The 20,305-nt window shown below is 35.0% G+C and overlaps 2 protein-coding genes across 3 annotated transcripts in view; both read left to right on the forward strand.

Annotated features, from left to right (window-relative positions):
- Nucleotides 1-481: 481 nt before the first annotated feature.
- On the forward strand, nucleotides 482-8,471 carry LOC121382777 (polyadenylate-binding protein-interacting protein 2-like). Its single transcript, XM_041512371.1, has 4 exons — nucleotides 482-509; nucleotides 2,145-2,279; nucleotides 3,198-3,398; nucleotides 4,900-8,471. Exons 1-4 carry the CDS (start codon nucleotides 507-509, stop codon nucleotides 4,963-4,965), a joined length of 405 nt encoding a protein of 134 aa, XP_041368305.1. The 5' UTR covers nucleotides 482-506; the 3' UTR covers nucleotides 4,966-8,471.
- Nucleotides 8,472-11,206: 2,735 nt separating this feature from the next.
- Nucleotides 11,207-20,305, forward strand: part of LOC121384307 — a 29,942-nt gene continuing 20,843 nt past the window's right edge. For both annotated transcript variants that reach the window (XM_041514630.1, XM_041514631.1), the window contains exons 1-5: nucleotides 11,207-11,593; nucleotides 14,500-14,609; nucleotides 15,764-15,878; nucleotides 17,622-17,692; nucleotides 19,192-19,212. In XM_041514630.1, the coding sequence (XP_041370564.1) occupies nucleotides 11,415-11,593; nucleotides 14,500-14,609; nucleotides 15,764-15,878; nucleotides 17,622-17,692; nucleotides 19,192-19,212 (496 nt within the window). In that variant the 5' untranslated portion in view covers nucleotides 11,207-11,414. The remainder of the gene's footprint in view (nucleotides 11,594-14,499; nucleotides 14,610-15,763; nucleotides 15,879-17,621; nucleotides 17,693-19,191; nucleotides 19,213-20,305) is intronic.

The following is a 20,305-nucleotide window of genomic DNA, read 5'->3' on the forward strand; positions in this document are numbered from 1 at the left end:
ATTGTTTCAAACAGTTTATTAAAGATAATGTGATTACACAACAGGCATTTAAAATTTCTTATATTAACCCATGGATTCCAAAAATATATTTCTATGTGACTAGAATCTACGAGCGGCTGTATATTGGGGCTGAGACACCCGTGAGCTGATTATATTAACCTTTAAAACGTTCTAAAGCGGGAAGGGGTGGGCAAAGAAAGAAAAATTACTAAGAAAACATGAAAATTAACAAGAAACTCTAGTATTTACTTACAGGCACCAACGTAAAATTAAGTATTTATACTTACAGGATCGATAATAAACGAGTTACCAGTTGTCAAATGTTCACGTCATGAGCGAGTGACAAGTGAAAATTATGTCACCAGTGACATAAATTTGATAATAAGTAGCACTGAGTTGTTATTCGATTAACGTCACCACACCCCGTGACGCTGTGCCACAGCGTTACTATTGTCTACGATATAGTGACGTAGTGGTGACGTGTGCCTACAGTTCCACCCATCAAAATGGTATTATTATTATTTTAATTATTATTTTATTATTATATATTTTTTTAAACTTTCTTGAATATGAATATATTTTGATGTACGGTAGTTATAATTAGTGCAGTTTTATTCTTATTTTATATACATTTATTGTTATTTTTAATTAATTTTAATTAGGATGTGCATAATATACTTTAAAATGTATGGTAGCGCCAGTGAACTAGAGGTTCAACTAAACTGTTCACAAACATATGTAGAGTTTAGATAATAGCTTTTGCTTTCGTTGTTTACGAATCTGAGCTTGGGAAAATTGATTTTGTTTTTTCTGTTTGCAGATAGTTATAGACTGTTTTAGAGGTATCATTGGATATAAGTTGGAGTTACGATCATTTTTGTAAAGTACGATATATTATAGTAGTCAAATAATCGCCTGCAGTCGATCCATATTTTCGTAAGGGGTCTCAACAAATTTCTGTGTCACTTTAATAAAATGGCGACATTAATATCACAGCTGATAGGGATAATACCAGCAACGGGATTCATATAAACAGATGGTGAAGGGGGAACCTTTAGTTTAATATAATAAATAGGCGTTTAATACTTTTGATACATCACGCCAACTATATAAATCCAGGACTATTGTCACTTATTATTGTGTGTATAACCAAGTTTTACACTGTTTTGGGACTTGTTGGGAGACGAGTTAATGATAATGTAGTCAAGTCAGTTTTTGTTAGAAAAACAGAGTACTGTAAATCATAAAATATTAGCAGTCTTAAAATTTAGCAAAATCCAAGTTAGTGACATATTAGTGACATAAAACTTTAGAGAGATTGGCTTTATCAGACATTTATTGAAAAAACCCATAAAAAAACACCTTTAAAAGTTGTAGGATCAGCTGAAACTAGTGAAACAATACGGCCAAAGAATACTTTTCAAATGTTTAACATTATGCAGCTTGTAGACAATTGAATTTAATAAAACATTGCAGTAATGTGCATGGTAACTTAAGGTATTGTTCTTTGCTACACTTAATATAGTTTTATCAACAGCATGTAACCATTGTTGTTTTCAGTCAATCGGCTTCAAAACGATCTCACAAAAAGTTTCTGGAAAAGTCTCTTGTATGCCTTTTTGAATTAGGGTAATGAAATATGAGCAATTTGGCCTTGCTAAATTCACTAATATTTCATGCTTGGACAACATTTCCTGATTTACAGTAATATATTATTTTCATTGAATAGTCTTACTCAGTATAATAACAGTGTTCAAAATAAGCACTTACATGTCTGTCTGTGACAAGTGAAAAAATGCTTGGACAAACAAATTTTACCTCAATGGTTGTCCAGTGGACAAGTACATATTTTCAATACAGTTCCATTTTGAGCAGTAAAAAACAGTCCTTGCAGTGTTACACTTGAATGAAATAAACCATTTATTTGGTCAGTTGAAAGTATTGGCAGACAAGTAGTTACCTAGATGTACTTGTCCATTGGACTAGTGAACAGTTTTTCTTATTTCTATCGCTGAATAATCATGGGAAATGAAATTTTGTGTTCCATGATTTTACCGACACGGTACCACAAACCATTGTGTCCGTGAAATCTGAGGGCCTGTGATGCACTTGTACATGATTTGTAAAGATTTTTTTTTTTTCAGGCTTACTATATCGACATGAGGACGCCACCAGGACTAATTGAAGAGGAGGCAAGAGAGAACGTCACCCCCAATGTTGAAGTGGATTTTTCAGAATACATGTGGATGGCCGACGAACTGGACGAATTTGACAGACAGGTTTCACCTTTGTTCTTGAGCTTGTTACACAGTTTAAGAAATAAAACAAAAGGAATATTTGTTCAGCACATTTAAACTACAGCTATTTGATGGCTCAGGGCTAGCTCTGACACTTGCCAAATTCACCAATTAAATATTTCAAGAACAATTAGCGATTTTTATTTTAATTCAGTGGCGAAAACAATTTGTGTAATTACATATGGTTTTATTTTAACAAATGGTCGAGAAAATGAGAGAGGAAGCTTGCTGCCCCCCCCCCCCCCCCCCCCCCCCCCACATAGGCTATTTCTACCTAATAACTGAATAGGATCATTATATGCACTTTCAAATCAACGGAACAGAACATTTATGTATTGTACAGGATTAAAAACTGATGTTAGACCCCTCACCTATGAAGAGTAGAAATCATGGGGGATGAATTTACAGTTTATATTATGCTAGCCCCCATGCTAGTAATTCTGAGTAGATGGGTAAAAAAATTTAAGATACTGATTGTAATGTTATTTCACTATGATTCAATTAACACAGTACATGTATAGGTAATGTTTGTTTCTTGCTAGAGCCCATATACATGTATTATAGGTTTCATCTTATGAAAATGGTGGAAATAGCCCAAAAGTGTTTAGTCTGCCATATCCTTGCTAAATTTTTACTTATGGTATTTTAGTTTTACCCTCAGATTACTTTTTGTTAGAAAGCTTGAATGTCTGTTTAAATACATAACGTTTTTACTATTTTGAAATGCACTGAGGCGAATTCACCCACAAACGTTCGTTTTATTGTCTTCACCAATTCACACAGATTGTGGATTATTTATTTTTGTTCATACCCTAATGAATGTAAAAGAAATAACAGACAATCCTTAAGTAATTCAGTTTGTGCAGAACGGAATGTTTAAATGTGTGTGTTTATGTCCAGGTTGAGGAGGAGCTCCTGGAAGAAGCGTTCATTGAGGCGTGTTTTGAGGAGATGTTCGCCGAGGAGGAGGCTGCCCACTGGTTGCAGCAGAACGCTCACGGACAGAATGGACAGTTCCTGCCTCAGATCCCAGAAGTCTGTTCACTAGAGGACTCGCTACGCCAGTTAGACATTGGAAACTGTGGCAACGTTTCTGAAGAAGTGAGTTGCACTTCAGTCTCAGATTTTCTGAAGAATTTCTGTTAAATATTTGAACTTGTAGTATGGTGAATGAATAATTTCAGTTAGTTGTTGGAACATTTTAATTGAGATAACGGAACTTGTTGGAACATAACTTCAGGAAGAAGTTCAGTTAGGTATTGGAACTTATAACATAACTCACATGATTCAATGAAATTTCTTTACTGATCTAAAATCACTGCTTAATGTGAATCAACAGGTGTATATTTTAAAATCGATGTCGGTTTCTGCCAGAGGGTTCCGAGGGTGAAATTGCATACCCTAAAGTCTTGGCAGTCAATAAATATTTATCCTGCAACCACTGTTTCTATCAACCAATTATGATGACCGATTTAAAGAAAGTCATAAATGTATACTGGCAAATTATGACTTTTGGTGATACATGTGATGTCACATGCATAGCTACATTACAAAGTTGTTCATTTGACCTCTAGGTTACCGTACAATGTGGATGAAATAACAGAAATAATAGCTTTTCCTCTTAATTTTTATGGACTGCAGTATAAAAATAATAACTAGTAAATGACATAGGATATTGGCTTTATCCTGTTCAGGAATTTCTCATTCTTACCTTCACGGGATAATATCCTATGTTCTTAACTAGATATTATCTATTTAACTTTTGTGACATTGTAATTTTTAGATTAATCATAGTAAGCCAATTGTTGGTCAAATTGTATAAAATACAGGGTCAAATTCCAAAACATTTGAAGTGCAGATCCACTTACGGTTTGTTTTATTTTTACCCTCAGATTATTTTTTTGGCAGAAAGCCTGCATGTGTGTTTAAATACATAACATTTTAACCATTTTGAAATGCACTGACGCAAAATCATAGGCAAACTTATGTGTTATCAGCTTCACCAATTCACAAAGATTGTGGATTTTTTTCTTGTTCATATTCTGATGAATGTAAAAAAACAATAAGAGACAATTCTTAAGTGATTCAGTTTGTGTGAAACAGAACTACCTGTAAATTATATAAAACCCCAGATATAGAGCTAAACACACCGCTGTAATCGTTGTTTCTACAAGTATATCTCGCCTTCCAATGTCATTGTTCCAGGGATAACTATGGGTGAGAAGAAAATTTCACCAAATTATCTGTTGTACTTAAGAAATTGTAGAAACCCAATTATTTTCTATCAAAATATCAAGAATTACATGATATTATTTCGTTAAATGAGAAGAAAATTTGCTAGTTATTTTCAAAATTTGCAATTGGTGAATTTGACATGCCAGATCCAGCCCTGTTGTTCACTTATAACTGAAACTTCTTCAGTCCTTGACTAAATGTCAGTGTGTATACTTCACTTTTGTTGTTTCAGCGATCAGTGATAATAAAAATTAATCAGATTCAGTAGATGTAATGATCGATTATATATTTTTTAATTGATTCAGATTATGAAAAAGTTTAACTGTATTTTAGTGTCTTATTTGATTAGATGTTTTATTTATTTCAGGTTGTCTTAAACAGCAAATTGAACCCTGAGGCTCCAGAGTTCGTTCCACGTTATCTCAAGTCTTGATTTCATTCCCGGTACACAAGACATGGTCTGTTTCCAGCGGTTACTCGGTTTCTATGATGACCAACAACAGATGGTCATCATTGCCAGCCTCTGTACATTGGCATTATTCCAGAATGTGTGTTACCATGGTTGCCTGTTAATGTATAGACTGCATGTCTGCTAGAATAAACCATCTTGCTACAGGGAATTATGGTGTAGAATATAATCAACTTGTGTACGACTTCGGTCACGTCTGTGTGTTTAATGTATGTGAGTTTTCCGTCTGTAGTGTCTAATAATTATAGCATCGTCTTCAGCTCGAAACCGTCTGAAGAAACCAGGTTATATTTCAGTTAGGTAAACTCATGAATCCAGCCAACATGCAGCTATCTAGTTTTGATTCTGTTGAGGAGAACTATAATCCTGTGGACTCGTGAGGAAATTTGCGATTTTAGTGTTGCCGAAAAATCATTCAGGACTGTAGATAAAAAATACTTACTATAATTCCACTACTGGGGTTTATGCTGAATGCCAAAAATTAATTAGGAGATGGGTGAATAATGTCAGAAAATATTTACAAAATTCAAGTTTTTCAGTTAATAAAAAAAAAAAGGTAACAAAATTAAGGCTCTTTGAATAATTGTACGTGTATTTGATTTTCGAATTGGATTTTTAGTGATGATGTAATAATGAAATATATTTGTCAAATTTTTAATATGTATTTGTCAAACAAAAGCTTAAAACTCGTCTGCTTTTAAAGTCTGCTAAATTTTCCAATTTAAAAAAAAGAAGACCTACTCTCTTAAAGGTTTTGACTAGTTTAGTGAAGGGTACACTAACTTCAACAAGTTTACAAAATATACAGTTTGTTAAAGAACCACCCCTTGATTTAAAAACAAAATAGTTTTAAGACCAGCATGTAACATAAATTGCATGTGGAAAAACTTTAATGTATTAATTTATTACACAGCACAATGTTTTTCAGAGTTGTTTTTTTTCTTTTTCCAATCTGTATTTTTAAATACATTATCCTTAAAAATGTATCAGAACATACAAAATATTGGATGTATGTTTTGCTATATTAAAAAACAAAGTATTTAGGGAGTACATTATATACAGTATTATGTTACGGCTGTATGCAGCCATATGTTATGTTTTAAGAGAGTTAACATCATTTCCAATGTCTATATCGAGTTCTTTGACCTAGAAATGTATTACACTTCAAACAAACACTTCATCAAATATAGTGTCATCTCTAACCACAATAACGAGAATTTTGCTTATTTGTTATTTAAACTTAAATCATGTTTTGCTCGGATGTGGATGTGGGGGGTGGTGAGGGATGTGTCATTGAGGTCTGGACTGCCCGTCTCATAATGAGGGGAAATATTTTTCAACTTATTTTAAGCTGCATTCACCATTTATTTAAAACTTCCATTCAAGTAGTAGTAGACCCACCATGCAAACAATCGTGGATCGGCACCTGTTTCCTGATTTGTAGGTCACACCTAGGTCCAGTTTTAAAATTGTGTTTCTTCGGTGTGGTTTATGTGGATTGCTTCCATGGTGTATTTATGGTCCAAGCTGGTTGTTCCCTTCATACATTTAAATCCTCATCTAGGTTGTGCACTTATGTCACTCGATGAATTTTTTATTTTAGAGTCGCCAATACAGAGCTGCACAGATTATATTGACTGTCATTTCATTTGCAGGTTGTGGGGGAACCTATTTGGCGTTGATGCAAAATTTGTAAAATGCTAAACAATATTTTGCTCGTCATAGTTGTTAAAAAAACCCAGGATAATTGAATAAGTATTTATAATGTTATCTATTAAATTATTAGTTTTAATGAAAAAAAATTGTAGTTTTTTCATTATATGAAATTTTATATTAATAAATTTGATTGTTTTTCATATTTTTATAATCCATAAATGGGTTACTCAAATTTCCAATTTGTGCATCCCTGCACTACATGTATGTCAAGGATTGTTTTGCATTGTGATTGGCATATTAATGGTTTTTAGGTGTTTGATCAAAGTAGTAAATTGTTTTTGTGGTGTATCTTGAGATCTACTGTTTAATGGACATGATTACATTGCTATAATCTTTACAGGTGAGTTTTCTTCTGTCAAAAATGAAGAACTCTGTATCCTGCAGTCGAAAGGTGCACAGTTCACTGCAGCATGTCGCTCCCTTCATCTTCCTTGGGCATTATTTCCTTTATTTATTTTTCAGAGCATCATCGAATTTGTACATTTCATACTATTTCTGTGTTGCCTCTGAATCTAACTTGAATGGAGAACAAATTAACATAAATTATGCTGGCATTGTTAAATTTTATTTTAAAATTTGTGTTTAAAATTGAGATTGTTATTTCAGTATGGTAGTGGTATCGCAGTACTATTAATATATTTACGGTTATTTAAGTATTTATTTTTAGCACTAGTTAAGGTGGGACACACTATGCATACACTGTGACACAAAAAAGGCCATTCAGATATTATATAATGCTCGAGGGGGTGGGTGTAAGTCCAAACATGTAGCGTTACAGGGGGTGTACGTAACGCTCTTTATTTATTACTAAATCATTTTCTTTTTCTTTTTTTTCATAAACGCTCTGTCATGGTGACAATGCTTAACATAGGTAATTATAGCTAGAGTATACACAATAAGGATTATTAATAGAGTTGAAATGCATATCTGTGCTTTCCCAAATCGCAAAACAGTTAGTTAAAATTATGACATTCATCGCAATTTTTTTTTTAATTGAATGGGAAGGGTGTGTGTGTCTCCAAGCATTATGTAATTGGGTTGTTGTTGGTTTTTTTTTTTTGGGGGGGGGTGTATGATCTAGAGTTGTGGAGCTTTCCGGGGGGAGGCAGGGTGTCTAATTTTTACACCAAAAACAAAAGGAGTAATGTTTGAACAGCCCCAAATGGAAATCCACCCTCAGGGCCGTAGCTAGCATGGGGGCAAAGGGGGAAATTGGCCCCCCCCCCCCCCCGAAAAAATTCGGAAAGCATTACAGAAACTTAAAGAAAAGGAGTTTTAGACTATTAACTACTCAATTGCCCCCCCCCCCCCCCAAACAAAAAATCCTAGCTACGGCCCTGACCCTTCCTCTTCCTACACAGAATTAACTAATTTATGGTTTGTATTAAGTACTTTATTACTAAATAATTTGTTTGTTTTGGGTTTTTTTTTATGTCAACCTAACATAAAATTATATAACTGAATATTTTTTCTGAAATAACTGATTTAAAATAATATTTACATTATGCATCATAATTATTGATTATATTATATTCTTTTACCTTTTCCTTAATGGTCATTTAAAACCCCCAGTTATTTGTTAAAATAACACCGTTTTCTAGCTGCATACAGTATGGTTTGCTTAAAAAAAAAAAAACTTAACTTTTGTTTGGTGCTAGTATAGGTTACAATGCATTTATCATATTCATTTGTTCACCTTCTGTCCACATATACGGTTTCAATAAATAAGAAAATATTTTATATTTTCTATCAAATTCTGTCTTTGTGTTGTTCTACCTCCTTTTTTCAAAGGAAAATGGAGGAAAAGTTTCGAACTTCCACACAAAATGTTTACATTTATAATTATTAATGTCCAGGCAGTCCATCTAGGTTGCCACAAATGCGAAAGAAATATTTGTTTAACACATTGGCACAATGACATTGTTGAACTGTAGCCATTCCATGTGGTATCTTAATGGATATTATTTTGACAGGGGGGGTGGGGGGGAGAAGATGATGTTCCATATTCTTGGGGGTTTTTTTTGGGAGGGGGGGGGGGACAGCAAGTGATCGTTTAAATGCATTTTTATTATAGAGAAAGCTGCTGTCATAGCTGACTGCTACTGAAAAGCAGCAAAGATTGTTTACACGCCATTTCCCATAGACAAGGCTACATACCATTACGGGCACCCTTCCCTGGGTCCTACAGGCCAACAATTACAATAGCACATTACATGAATAAAAATAAAATCTTACCATTTTGCAATAATTATTATTTTCTAGTTAATACGTTGGTTTGTGCAGAGGTCAACTTCTCCAACCAACATACACGCACACTGCTGAATCAAATCGTATACGGACTTAAATGATGTAGACGTTCGGACAAAGTAGGCCTGAACTGGCCTGGGAAGTGTTTCATGTATTTTCACCACAATATTAGTTATGTAATAAAGCGAAGTGATTCATTTGGACCCTTTGTATCATTGTATACAGTCGTTTGGTAGTAGGCCTTGATGAATAAATGTTGATCAATATTCGGGTATTTTCGCTTAATTTGAGGGCACAATCACATTGCACCCCCACCCCACCCCTTTTTTCAGAAGTGGGAGCTGCTTAGCGCTTTCTATAGCTTTGGTTTTTTGTTTGTTTGTTTTTTTTTTTGTTTTTTTACGAAAAGCCAGTTATGTGCCATCTAGGGTCTCCACGAGTACTCGAGTACTCGGGCACGGGTCGAGTCTAGCAAGACTCGAGTCCGTTCACAGGACTCGAGTACCCGTACAAGGTGGAAACAACTATAATACACTGGACAATGTAGGACAATAATTTCAGGCTTAGATAATCGACGATATAAGTGACACAATAATTATAAGATCATGCGCTAGTTTCTTTTTTTAAACTGGCCGTCCATCCACCATAACACTAAATATATCAACTGGTTTCTAAATGCAATACAATGACATGATTTGGCATCCATGTTCAGCCCTGGAATTAAAATGCATAATTCTATTTAACTTTATTCTTTAATCTCATCATCATCTAGTATAAATGTCGGGTACTCGGGTCCGGGTCGAGTTTGACCCTCGAGTACTCGAGTCCCATATTTTGGACTCGTGGAGGCCCTAGTGCCATCACCGTTTTAAGTGATTCACGAGTACTTGCAATCACGATTTTGACAAAAACATTACTTCAACTGCATCTTGGGATATACATAGCCTAGTGGAAAAGCCGTCTTGATGCGCGGTCGGTATCGGCGGTGGTCCTATTGGGATACTTCTCGTTGCAGCAAGTGCACCACGACTGGTATATATCAAAGTCCGTGGCATGTGGTATCCTCTGTGGGATAGTGCATATTAATGGAAAAATGTTGTGGGTTTCTTCTCTAAGACTATGTCAGGATTACTAAATGTTTGATATCCAATAGCCGATGATTAATAAATCAGTGTGCTCTAGTGGTGTCGTTAAATAAGAAACAAACAAACATACGATCATAGTTAAATGGATGGTTTTTTTTGGTTCATATACCTATACTAGCTCGATCATTTAACTTTCGACTGACCGTTCAAAATTGCGCCAATTACTCAACAAAACTGCGCACCTTTTCTCTTTGGCAATAACGGCTCCATTCAAAATTCCATAGCACCACCACCACCCCCACCCGCCTGCCACCGATTCAATCGTGCTGCTGGTGCTGCAAATAAAAGATCCCTTGCTGCTAATCGGAAAGAGTAGCCCATGTAGTGGCGACAGCGGGTTTCCTCACAAAATCTGTGTGGTCCGTAACCATATGTCTGACGCCATATAACCGTAAATAAAATGTGTTGAGTACGTCGTTAAATAAAACATTTCTTTCTTTCATGATCGATTTATTAAAATTTTCTTGTAATCGTAATCGAAACATTCTTATGTGATCGTAATCGATTACTTTTGTCAAGTAATTATCTCATCTCTGGTGATGGGTGGTTAGTCGAACTTAGTCGTAATTTAAAAAATACTACAATGTTTACGAAACGAAAGTAAAATTTGTTTTATTTAACGACGCCACTAGAGCACATTGATTTTTTTTATCTATCATCGGCTATTGGACGTCAAATATATGGTCATTCTGATACTGTTTTTAGAGGAAACCCGTTGTCGCGACACAGGCTACTCTTTTACGACAGGCAGCAAGGGATCTTTTATTTGCGCTTCTCACAGGCAGCATAGCACAAACCATGGCCTTTGTTGAACCAGTTATGGATCACTGGTCGGTGCAAGTGGTTTACACCTACCCATTGAGCCATGAGGAGCACTCACTCAGGGTTTGGATTCGATATCTGGATTAAAAATCCTACACCTCGACTGGCATCCGAACCTAGTACCTACCAGCCTGTAGACCGATGGCCTAACCACGACGCCACCGAGGCCAGTTTTACGAAACGAAACCGAATGTCCAGTTGAACCAGTGGTATGAGACCTACACCAGTTTTATTTTATGATGCGCATCAGAAGAAGGATATCAGTCAAACTGGAATTTTGTCAAAGGACTTTCGATTTTACATCGATTGTTAAATTATTGACAAAAACTACTAGTACCTAATTTAGACTGGTTTCACTAATATTTGTATTTTGAATTAAAACAGGCGTTGCTACTGGTCCAGTTTACAATGATTATGATATACAGCTAATTATTCAACGATTTGTCAAAATGTTGACTGCCGACGCACTTGACTTGACGAGTGATGGTGACTGATGCAGTGACAGTTGGCGTTGAGGCTGGAATTCCCCAAAATCACTCGCCACCTGTGATATGTCACCTTGCCATACATCTAATGGATCATAAAACAATGTATCAGTGTTCAGGAATGGAGAAACACAACAACGGCGATGTAACCAATAAAATATTTGGAGTTTATACAAGGTTTGAAAAAAACAAAAAAAACCCAACAAACCCTCAATAAAAAACAAGAGAAAACCTAAAACTTATTGTTTGGGAATAGGTTTATTTCTTTATGATTACCAACTGGCCCTTTTTGTTCATAGTTACAAATTAGTCCAATATATCTTTTATAAAACTTTTAAAATCGGTTAGGATTGTTAACTGAGTTATATCTTATAAGAAGGGTTTGTTTGTTTGTTTGTTTGTTTGTTGTTGTTTTTTAACAAAGATATATCAAACTATACTGAGAGAAAGAAATAAGGGAAAACTTGGTATTGTAGACCATGCAAATTGTAGTCATTAATAGCATTGTATTGTCTGTATAAAGTACAAAGATGTAATGTGGGATTGAATGTCAGTAACATGACTGATTTCATGTAGTCCGAACAGGTGTAGAAAGAAAGTGTGGTTCCTTCTACATCTGAAAATTGTTACTTTACCCTATATATAGCTGGTATTAAAAACTTGAGGCACCATGTTTCAACTGTTTCTCAACCGAAATAGTGCAACAAATTAACACACAAACCAAAAATGTATAAAGTGCCATACTCACTAAATCCTGATTGAGGTACTTGCATCATTATTAATAAAATAAATCTTCCAATGACAACCTTCAAAACTTTCCCCACTATTTTAAATTTGCTAAATAGAGGGAAGCAACTTTCCCCGTACATTAAGAAAAGTATTGACTTACGGTGCACCCTGTAGGATCTCCACGAGTACTCGAGTATTCAGGCACGGGTCGAGTCTAGCAAGACTCTGAGTCTGTTCACAGGACTCGAGTACCCGTACAGTGTGGAATACAATGAGCAATTATAATACAATGGACAATGTAGGACAATAATTTCAGCAGTAGATAATCAACGATATGTTACACAATAATTACATGATCATGCGTTTGTTTCTCTTTTTAAACTGACTGTCCGTCCGTCACAACACTTCTACAATACAATGGCATGATTTGGCATCCATGTTCAGCGTTGGAATTAAGATGCATAATGCTATTTTAATTTATTCCTTAGTCTCATTAGCATCTAGTGTAAGTGTCGGGTACTTGGGTCCGTGTCGAGTTTGGCCTTTGAGTATTCGAGTCCAGTATTTTTTACTCGTGGAGGCCCTAGCACCCTGCACTAGATTTCATGATGCTAAGTATGAGGGTTGTGGTTGCAGTCACCCTTTCCTGTTGGTGTTGGTGTGATCTCTTATTTCTTTCAGTCTGTATATTTTATAATCTAAACAATTACTAGCACTCAACAAGTGAAGACTCAGGTAGTTAATGTGAAGAAAAATGTTATCACAGTTTCCAAGATTCAGACATTTACATGTATAAATTAAATTCTAAGCTTTGTCAAAATGTTGGTTAAGTTTATGTTTATCAGCTTGCACACTGGGTTTCTACATGTAGAACTTAAATATAATATAGGGCCTTGCCTAGACTGAAATAATAGCACTGGCATAAAAAGCATGTGCCCTGCACTTTGTAGCAGCAGTGATGGTTTTTATATGTTTTTTTTATATATACATGTAGATATGTTTGTGCCCCTATGTTTTGGCACCTTCCTACGCCCATGAATAGGAAGGGGGTAATGAAAACATCAGGGCAACATAATATAGGAGGGTGGGGGTTCTAGCCAAAAGGGACCCTTTTTAAATTGTGTCCATCTCCTTACTAGGTACTAGTGGTCAGGGTTTCTGCCAGAGGGCAAAACCGGTATGGCACCATACCCAAATTGTTTTGAAGATATTTTTTATTTAAGTTAACCTTTTGACAAAATTAATGACTCTTATCATTACTGTATGGTTTTCTTAACCCTAACTCTAAACCTAACCCATTTCCTTTCTAGGGGAGGCCACCCATAGCCCCTGTTGACTATGAATGCATTCAATTCCATACCCAAAAAAATTCTTTCTGGTAGAAACACTGGTGATGTACTAGTGATCATTTATAATTAAAAATAAATTGGTGGTGTTCTGTCGATGTGATGATCAATTACAAAAATCCACAATTGATTGTATAGGAAAATGTAAACTGTAAGTGTTCCACCAGTTTAGATGATGGAATTGATGTAAATATGTTGGGGTTGGGGTTTGTGTTCATATACATGTACATAAGGAAAAAAGACATAAAATAATTATTAAAGGTAAAATTAGCACATTGTAGGGTCCATCCCAGTGAATACGACTGGGTGCATGGTGCTTATAATTCAAATCTTTCCTATGTTCATATAATTCTAACTGACTGTGTAATTGAAAGTTGATTGGTTGGTACAAACTGATTATAAATGATGATCAAAGATTGTAGCAGATTCCCATCACTACTTCTGTATCATTGACCAGTGTCAACATTTAATCAATACAAACTTATGTAACGTAAAAATCAACCTCCACTGAGGGGATTCGAACCACAGACTTAGAATGATAGTCCAGCACTCTACCAGCTGAGCTAATAGGGAAATTCCCACTAGCAACTGCCAGTAGGATCACTTTATACCAACACTACTACATACTCCCCCCTCAAGTGAAGCTACGTCTCAGAGCTATGGGCTATGGGCAGTTGAGCTGTTACGGGTCCTGACTGGGTTATAATTGTATTCTTGTGTTAAGAACACACCTAGTTCCTACGTTTGCTCCAAATCTAAAAGAAAAAGCAACCTCCACTGAGGGAATTTGAACCACAGACTCTCAGAACGATAGTCTAGTACTCTACTAACTGAGCTAATAAGGAAATTCCCGCTAGCTACTGCCAGTAGGAACACTTTATACCTACACTACTACACTACTACTATATATATATAATATGTTTTGATTCTAGAGTTAACTTACATTTGTAATAAGGAAGGGTTCTATATTATAAACTAATAAGTAGTACCTGCATATTTGTTTTGCAGTCAGCTGTGGGAAGTCTTCAAGCGCTATGATCTGGGACAGAACAAACTGCCAATTACATCTCTAAGAGCAGCTTTCAATGAACTGTCTCTTTTCCCGTCAAATTCACAGAGTAAGTACTTTGATGTCATCTAATGTTGATATGCATGTACTTGCATCAAATTGTCGCCAGTGAATAATTAAATTTCAATTACATTCATTACAACATAATGTCGTCCTATTGGTCCAGACGTAGTGATGGGAGTTTGTTCATATCTTGATGAATTTAAAAATTATGTCAAGGAACATCATACCTGATGATGTTATTTTATATTGGTAATTTGTCTTACTAAGAATTATTGTTTTAATCAAAAAAATAATTCAAAATAAAATATGAACTTTTAATGTTATTCATATTTAATTATAAGTATTGTTTGTTATTTCTTTTACAGTGTATGTTCATCTGGGTATGAACAAAAAAGATCATACACAAACTTATGTGAGAATGGCTTCGCCAATTCACTCAGTTTGCAGATGATTTTTGTTTTTGTTCATACCCTGATGAATGTAAAAGAATTAACAGACAATCCTTAAATATATTCATCTTTTACATAGTTGGTTTATTAAAGCTGCTGTGACTCTAGATTGTTGGGTACATTTTTTGTTTTGCATAAAATAAAATTTTGAGTTACAGCAAGCACCGTACAAGTGAAATTTATAATAATTTTAAAGTAACAGATCTTTGTTTTTGAGGTTAATTGTTTTTGTTGTTTTTTTTGTCACTGATAAAATACCAGAAACACATTGGGTTTGCCAAACTTTATAATTTAAACAAAAAGTTGTAAGTAATTTGTATTGTAAAAAAATATTAAATGTCATGCATAGTTGAAAATATTTTACACTGCCTCATAATATAAGTAGGATAACTCAGTATGTGTATTTACCTTTCGACCGACCGTTCAAAATTGCGCCAAATTCCCTCAATCAAAATTGTGCACCCTTTTCTCTTTGGCATTTAACTGCTCCATTCAAATTCCATAGCACCACCACCACCCCCACCCACCTGCGTGCGCTACAACAGCTTGTTCTGAATGTGTACGTAAAACCCTATGACATGACATGACATGTGTAACTTAAAAGTCAGTTTTTTACACCAGCTGAACACTGAGCAGCTCTCTAAATCAGAAATGAAGTGCAATGTTATGTTTTAAATAAGTTGTCAAATTCATTATGTAATTAAAGAAAATGATTTATTGAGATGTTTGTAATATCTTGGGTTTTTTTCAGTTTTGGAGATGGTACACTGTGCCGTGGAATACGGAAGTCCGTGCGTGGCGAATCACATCACGTTTGGCGAGTTCTGTGTGCTGGTTGTTGAGTTACAGCATCATTATGAAAAAGCGTGAGTCATAATCAGGGTTAGGCCTGCTCTTCAGTAATGCAGTTCTGTGCTTAAGTTTATCTATATGGTGCATATACACAGTATTTTTTCCATATACAAGTTTTTGAGCATTCTCAGGGTTTGACAAATCCACTAGCTCTCGGTCCTGGCTAGTGAATGTTTGTTCTGGGCTAGTGGAAACTATCAACTGTATTATTGTAATACATAGGGCACTAGCCAAAACTTGTGTGAGGGCTAGTAACTTTCTCAAACATTTGTCAAACACTGACATTCTGTACTTGGAAAACAAAATCATTTGATAAGCCTTTTTTCTTTGGGTGAAGAGATATTTCCTTTGTATGTCAGTATGCTGTGATGATGTCAAATCAATTAAACAATATAAATCCTGTAACTTTGTATGTCAGTAAGCTGTGATGATGTCAGATCAATTAAACAATATAAATCCTGTAACTTTGTATGTCAGTACGCTGTGATGATATCAGATCAGTTAAACAATATAAATCCTGTAACTTTGTATGTCAGTGCGCTGTGATGATGTCAGATCAGTTAAACAATATAAATCCTGTAACTTTGTATGTCAGTACGCTGTGATGATGTCAGATCAGTTAAACAATATAAATCCTGTAACTTTGTATGTCAGTACGCTGTGATGATGTCAGATCAATTCAACAATATAAATCCTGTAACTTTGTATGTCAGTACGCTGTGATGATGTCAAATCAATTAAACAATATAAATCCTGTAACTTTGCAAGAGAAGAAAACATGACTGGCAGGGCTAACTCTGGGTGAGAAAATTTGTTCACCAAATTATCAATTAAACTTCAAAAATAGCAGAAATGCTGATATATTCCGTAACAAAATGTCAATTATTACATGTAATTTTTTCGGCAAATTAAAATAAATTTCACCAACTGCTTTTAAAATTCACAATTGGCGAATTTGGCGAGTGCCAGAGCTAGCCCTGATGCATTACAGTAGCACACATTATCATAATGAGATGCTGAAATGTGAGTAAACAGTGATACACTCTCGGTAGACAAACACTCTAAATTAACATATATTATTATGGTAAATAGAGTGAACTGAAGAGTGTTTTTATAAAACCAATTTAGTCAATAACATGGAGAAAAATTACTTTTAAGATTTGAAAATTTTGAGTATAGTACATACCACTGCCTTTGAGATAGTACATACAACTGGATAGTACATACCACTGCCTTTAAATTGTTACACCATTTGTGGAGAACTGGCTGGAGAGAGAATAGCCCAATGGGCCCACCAATGGGAATTGATCCTAGATTGATCTCACATCAGGTCCTGCCCTGAAAAAAGGGTTGCGCAAAACTAAACTTGTGCGAGTGATGCACAAACGAAACTATCGTTCTCCCAATTTTCAGGGACTTGGAATTTAATTCATTTTGGGATAACCACTGTGCGTGTATACTATCAAACAAGGTTTGATGCTGTACTGGTTAAGTCACCAAAAACTTAATGCTGGTAGGTACTGGGTTCACGTCCCACCCAGGGAGAGTTTTACTGACAACTAACCACTAACCCATTTTCCTGGATGGACAACTCTTGTAGCTGAGGTGTGCCCAGTGAAGTGTGGTTGAACCTTAGTTGGAAAAACGCACGGAAATAACTGCAAATAAAATGTGGTGACCATGTCTCCAATTTTCCTTGAGGTTTGGTAAAAACTATTCAATTATAGAAATGATATGTTTATTTTATTTAATTTTAGGCCACCCCTTCCTCCACCTAAATCACTACTAAAACGAAGAGGAGAAACCTCGGAAAGACGGCGGAGAAAAGGTAATCTCCAAACTGTTGTTGCAGAATACAAACTGTCTAGAAATGATCAAAAAAGGGAGATTAATAATTTCTGGCACTCATCCTTTTGTAGATCCTTGGAGTGAGCTAAAGTTCCAAGAATTGATATTCTTGAGACAGTGTCAGAAAAACCATCTACAAAAGGACTCATGCCAGAAATATTTTTTAGTTCAATGATTCTTGTAATTCTAGTATAATTATTATAAAATTCACTGCATTTAATTTTTGTATAGTGACGTCACTCCTCTCAGCTGATATATGTTACATCACTAAAAGGAATACATGCAGTGTTACATATTACGTAACGTCAAGGACCTTCCTTTTCTTGGAGAATCACATAATCAACAGGCAGAAAAAACTCTATCTCCTAAATGATGAGAGTAATTGACCAATGAAAAGGGCACATTACCATCTAGGGGACGTGCTTGACGTTTTTTCTAACACGGCTTTCTGGCATCTTTCTATTGGTTGATTGAACTAGAAAATTCAATCTCAGTATCAATCAGTTACAGAAGAAAAGAAAATGGTTGTATTTGTGTAATTATTCTTGTAGCTGTTTTTACACATTTGTTCTGTTCGTCTACATTAAAGTATGTGGTTTAAAAGTTGGTGGTTAAGCCATCAGACTTAAAGCTCAGTTTTCGCCATGAGCAAAACCAAGGACAGGCTGAAGATCTCTCACCTGAAATAGTGTTAGGTGAGCAATCACATAAAGTTTCAAATAAAATGTAGTCAAATTTTTTGTTGCAAAGCGATCAATTAACAGCTGTCCTAAAACTTTCCCAGCAAGTGTGGAGGGGAGTGAGAGTAATAATTTAACTCGCCTTTCCTGGAGAAGACTGAAGCTGGTAGGGACTGGGTTCAAATCCCAATAATTGCTCCAACACAGAGTGATATTACACAGCTCATTGGGAAGTTGTAAAAAACAAAGTTTGTTTTGTTTAACGACACCACTAGAGGACACTGATTTATTAATCATTGGCTATTGGATTTCAAACATTTTGGTAATTTTGACATATAGTCTTAGAAAGAAAACCTGCAACATTTTTCAATTAGTAACAAGGGATCTTTTATATGCACCATCCCACAGATAGGATAGCACATATCACAGCCTTTGATATACCATTTGTGGTGCACTGACACGAGAAATAGCCAAATGGGCCCACTGACAGGGATCGATCCTAGACCAACCGCATATCAAGTAAGCGCTTTACCACTGGGCTATGTCACACCCTACTCCCTTCTCTCTCACCAACATCTAACAACTCATAATTAAGCCATTTTTCTGGACAGACAGCCCAGAGAGATGAATTGTGTGCTCAGAGTAGAATGTTTGAACCTTAATAGAATATAAGCATGAAAATCAAGTTAAAATAAAAAGAAAGTGAAGTGAATTTGATTAGAATGCTTCAGGACAGTTAGATATTAAAATAACTCAATGAGCTTTGTCAGATCTGTTTATTTATTTTTATTTCTTTCAGAAAGTAGTGCAAATTTTCAAGGTATGTACCACATTTTACTTTATGCTAACAATGTTGCTTCATACATATAGCATCAGACCTTGCATTTTAAGGTGCACGGGTGTGATTGCACTCACACAGCACACGTAATTTCAGTCTGGCGAGTTTGAAAAATAACGCACGTTACACTTAACAAACAGCGCACGTAAAATAATTTTGTATTTTGATTGCCACTATTTACCTTATGTAGCTGATAGAAAGATCCGTTTAATAATACCAGAATTTTTTTTTACGAGAACGGTAGCGTCTATGCAAGATTTTAATATATGACTGGTACTTATCTTTGCTATACAAATCGGAAAACACAGGTTTAATAGACATTTTCGAAGACGTACCAATCCGATCAAAACTTCTTTGCCTATTTAATTTATTATTAATTAGAAACAGTCCACTTTTGTAAGGTAATAGATCACAACGTCTGATAAGTATAACTCATTTATACTGTTCATATAGTTATGACAAAAAGAGAAAAGGCATTGAATTAAATAGTGGCTTCTGTAGCCTACACAAATGAACTCGTTAAGGAAATCAGCGAAGTCGGTAAAATTGTCTCGATTAGTTCATAACTTAAACTGTTAGTCTTCAAAGCTTACATCTAATTTTATACTTTCTTTTTCAAAAAAAGAAAATAAGAAATGAAATTTAGATGGAATAATAAAAAGAAGGAAAAGAAATGATAATAGGTATGTAGGAATAAGGATAACTCATGTATACTGTTCATATAGATATGACAAAAAGAGAAAAAGGATTGAATTAAATAGTGGCTTCTGTAGCCTACACAAATGAACTCGTTAAGGAAATCAGTGAAGTCGGTAAAATTGTCTCGATTAATTAATAATTGTTGGCCTACAAAGCTTACGTGAGGTCCCGAAAATGGCAATCGTGTAATTTTATACTTTGTTTAAAAAAAAAAGGAAAAAAAAAAGAAATGAAATTTAGACAGCCTTTACAAAAAAAAATTCAAATAAAACTTCATTTAATTGTATTTCAGCCAGAGGTTAATGAATATGCATATGTTATTTAGATATGTATATATGTACACACTATAGTAACAGTAATCAATGGTCATTTCCGA

This window comes from Gigantopelta aegis, chromosome 10 (assembly GCF_016097555.1).
Source record: "Gigantopelta aegis isolate Gae_Host chromosome 10, Gae_host_genome, whole genome shotgun sequence".
Taxonomy (NCBI): domain Eukaryota; kingdom Metazoa; phylum Mollusca; class Gastropoda; order Neomphalida; family Peltospiridae; genus Gigantopelta; species Gigantopelta aegis.